Here is a 3,959-nt window from a genome sequence, read left to right as displayed (position 1 = left end):
ACTGGCAGGAAGGGGGCCGTCCTCATCAACGGCTTGCCCCGGGACCTGCGCTGCTTCCGGAAGGTGTCCTGTTACATCATGCAGGACGACATGCTGCTGCCGCACCTCACCGTGCAGGAGGCCATGATGGTGAGCGCCCTCCTGCCCTGCCCCTGTCCCCGCGGGCGCCCACGGCCTCGGCCCCTCTCTCCCGCGGATCACTGCCCCCAGCATGCCGCGGGGACAACCCCCTCGAGACCCTGGCTTCTCGTCGCCCCTGACCAGGATGGCTGGGGCGACCACAGCCCTCCTGTCCGCGGGCCGAAGGTCTGCCCTTCCCATCAGCCATCCTCTGGTTGTTTGTGGCTTTGGGCCCAAGTTGCAGTCGACCTGGTGACAGGATTAGGGCCCCGAGGGTCTCGGCCTCGTCCGACTCACCTGTGTGTGCTGCGCACTGACGGGTCCCCGGCCCTGCACAGAGCCCGACAGGTCACCAAGCATGCGATCCTCGAAAGCATGAGAGAAAGGCTCAGACACTTCGCCCAGGTGTCCCCTGCCGCGGGTCTGGAATGGCCACCGTGCTCCTTGAACAGACCACGCGAGGGCTGTGGCCCCGGCCCCCAGGGCCAGCTTCGGAAGGGCCCCGCCCACACCCACAGGGGCCACACCGACCCTGCTGTGGGCAGCGGGAGCCACTAGAATGCCCCCCGCTGAGGAGGCAGGAAGGCCCCTGGCCGCCGTCCACGCGTCACTGCACGTCTGTGGAGGGGCTGCTTGGTGTCCTGCTTTCTCCTCGTCCACTGCGAGGACAGGGCCGCCGGGCTGCTCCTGGCATGTTCCGGACGTTCGCAGCCCATCTGCCTTGTGCCCTGGTCAGTGGATGGGGATTCACCTTGGTTCTCCAGCCCGCAGAGAGCTTGCCCTGCGCTCCTGACGGGCTGGGCAAAGCTTCCTCCCTGTGGCACCAGGGAGTGGCCACCGCCCCGCCTTTCACTCCAGAGGCAGTGCCCAGGGGACCTCAGCCACGGGAAGGGGGACACGGTGCCAGGGGCACGGTCTGCTCTGCAGCCTGCTGGGTGGGGAAGCAGGAAGAGAGGGCCCCGCATGGCTGTCCCTGTCATTGTCCCTGGTCCTGAGTGTTCTGCCAGGAAGCGGCACCTCTCCTCCAGGCTGGTGCGGGACACTCGGTGTCACAGGGCAAGCAGCGGGCCTGGCTGAGCCGACCCAGGCCCGGCCCTGTCTGACGCTGGGACCGCGGCCTCTCCCCGACCCTCGCCTGCGTCTCAGTCACTGATGCTCACGCAGCTGGGCGGGTCTGACCTCGCCATTCCATTGTGCTCATCAGGAAACAAGCTCCTGGCCCCCCGAAGCCCCACAGGTCAGCAGAGCAGAACAGGGCTGCCGCTGGGCGTGGTGACAGCCACTCAGGTTTTCCCGAGCAGGGTCAGGAGCCCAAGGCTGAGCTGGCAAACGATCTCAAACAGAACAGCAGCGAGCCCGGAGTCCTGATACGTAGCGCGTTTCTGTGGTGTCAACTCTCTCAGACGCACCCTGGCGAGCAATGGACGGTTTTAGGCCATAGGTGGTTAAACGGGCAGGCTGCGAACTGCTGAGCATTCCTCAGGGCCCAGCTGTGATCTCCCCTGAGAGAATGGAGCTGGCCCAGACCCACACCTCTCCCAGACCCACGGGAGGTGGGAGGCCAGGACCCCCAAGGGTTTCCCCAGCTGCTGGGGCTCTCGGGCCCTGCCGTGGGCCGTCTGCCCTGACTCCGCTCCGTCGTCCTCGTCCCCTGCAGGTATCCGCACACCTGAAGCTCCAGGAGAAGGATGAAGGCAGAAGGGAGATGGTAAGTGTGTGCCTCGGGGCCACAAGCGGTCCAGAAAGTGTATGACGTCCACGTGGCAAACACGCGTGGACGGACTTTTGGGCTCCAGTTTTGTTGGTTTGTCCTTAGCCTTCTGCGTGTGGCACGGTGACCTTTCAGAGTGGCCAGGGAGCGACCACACTGCTGCCAAGACCCCAGGCCGGACGCTCAGGTCCAGGCACTGCCACACAGACATAGGGAGGAAGCAGCGGGACACTGGCCTGGACACTTAGGCGGCCCCTTCTTGTGTTTAATACGCTTTATACTCAGTTTGCTTTTTTACAAAACGCTAACAATGAGGGCGGTTAGTCATTTGCTTAAAAATAACCAGCCTCCACCCACACACACTCGCAAGAATAAATTTGGTTCTCACGTGCGGTTCATCGGCCTTTTAAAAAGTAAACAAGTTTCCCGGGTGACCGAGACCTTCGAATCCCTTTCGCCCCGCTTTCCATGCTCGGAAGCCCGGGAGGGGGGAGCACCCGCAAGCCCTTCAGCTGCAGCCCCTTCCCCGGTGACGTTAGCGACGGGAGGACTGGCTTATGTTTACAAAACACCCCTTCTCTCCACGGCCGGCACCAGTGGGATTTTCGACGCAAGAGTCGAATCTGGGGGCGTTCCCGTCCGTGATACTCTCTTGTCCCCCGAGGCCCTTGGAGGGCCACAGGGGCCGCGGGCTTCACGTCAGTGGTGCCCATGGCTGTTCGTGCCCTGCCGAGGAAGGGAACAGTCGGGGGGATTCAGTCACGGTGCTAAGGAGAGACCCTGACAGCAAGGCTGCGCACACGCGTTCCCTCTCCCGTGCCACACGACGCCGACTGTCTGTCACGCGAATGTCGACCCCCTGGGTGCGACGAGAAACGCCGGCATCTCCGGGGCCCTCCCAGAACTGTTAGGGTTCAGCCGTGAGCCGGGCGGGGGCGCGGTTCGTGGTATTGCGTAGGTGGGAGAGTCCCACTTCGGGGATGAGCGAAACCTGTGTGGCCGGCGACGCTTCACGGGGACGTCCTCTCTCCTGGGACGGGCAGGAATAGCGTGGGCTTGGCAGGACCCAAAGCCACGGGAAACGTGGGGACCACGTGTGCGTCTGTCCTTCATGAAGGCGGAGGGCTGGCTGTGACTGTGTGCTGTGGGCCCTCCAGGACCGCGTCCCTTTTCTGAATGGTCACCTTAGACTCGCTGGTGGGAGCAGGCCCAGGGCAGCAGAGCAGCCCCGCTTAACAAGGCCCGACCGTTCCTGCTCACGCCCGGTGCGGGGGTGGCCGGCCAGGGAGGTCCCAGGGCCCTGTCTGTGGTGAGGGGGAGCCAAGCCCCTGTGCCCCGGCCTCCCCGGATGCACCACATAACCTCAGGCCACTGTTCCCAGTGCTCTGGGCTTCTGTCTGTAACGGGGAGACAGAAGGGCACGCCCCGGCGGCCTTTGGGGCAGTGTGACTTCAGGCAGCACAGGACAGGCGAGGCCCATGAGCGAGTGGACGGCCAGGGGGAAGTTTGGGGGTGGGACCCCTGCGCACGCCCCAGCGGGGGAGGGACTGGGGAAGGGGCTGCCACTGAAGGGCCAGCAGGAGCGTGTACTTCTCGGCGGCTGCTCCATGCTGAGGAGCCCGGCCAGCCGTCCTGTGGCCTCTGGCACTGGCCCTGTCTGTTCCGTCATGACCTTGGTTGGGGCAGCTTCCAGCCCCATCTGGGTAGCCGGTCAGGGTCTGGATGGAGAGTCATGGGAACCCGCCCTGCCCGCTCGAGCAGCGGGAGAGGCATGGGACGCCCGGCTTGGCAGGGAACGGAGGTGTCTCCTGGAGGACCTGCCGTGTGCATGTCCCCACGCCTGGCCTGGGACCCAGACCGGAGGAGAGCCCCACGCTGTTCTCTGTTGCTGTGCATCCAGTGCGTAAGGGCCCTCCCTGGACGGTGCGACTGTCCGAGGGAGCGAGCGCCGTGAGCCTCTCTCCAGATCGTCACTGAGTGGCCGCTGCAGGGTGGCGGGCTCCTGGTCCTACGTGCCTGCGCCTGGGCCTCCGCCATGTGCCAGGCGCAGGCCCCGCCTCCCGCACGAATCCATCAGCAGGACCGTGGGGTTGTTTGGAGGATGAGACAGCCCAGCACTTGCCTGACT

The 3,959-nt window shown here is 64.9% G+C and overlaps 1 protein-coding gene across 1 annotated transcript in view; it reads left to right on the top strand.

Moving 5' to 3' along the window:
• Window positions 1-3,959, top strand: part of ABCG1 (ATP binding cassette subfamily G member 1) — a 49,836-nt gene that overhangs the window by 35,424 nt on the left and 10,453 nt on the right. Inside the window, exon 5 of the mRNA XM_023538197.1 lies at window positions 1,778-1,828. Within this exon, the coding sequence (XP_023393965.1) occupies window positions 1,778-1,828 (51 nt within the window). The remainder of the gene's footprint in view (window positions 1-1,777; window positions 1,829-3,959) is intronic.

The sequence above is a fragment of the Pteropus vampyrus genome, unplaced genomic scaffold, assembly GCF_000151845.1.
Source record: "Pteropus vampyrus isolate Shadow unplaced genomic scaffold, Pvam_2.0 Scaffold214, whole genome shotgun sequence".
Classification (NCBI taxonomy): Eukaryota; Metazoa; Chordata; class Mammalia; order Chiroptera; family Pteropodidae; genus Pteropus; species Pteropus vampyrus.
The sequence above is the reverse complement of the archived record's forward strand: the minus strand, read 5'-3'. Positions and strand labels throughout refer to the sequence as shown.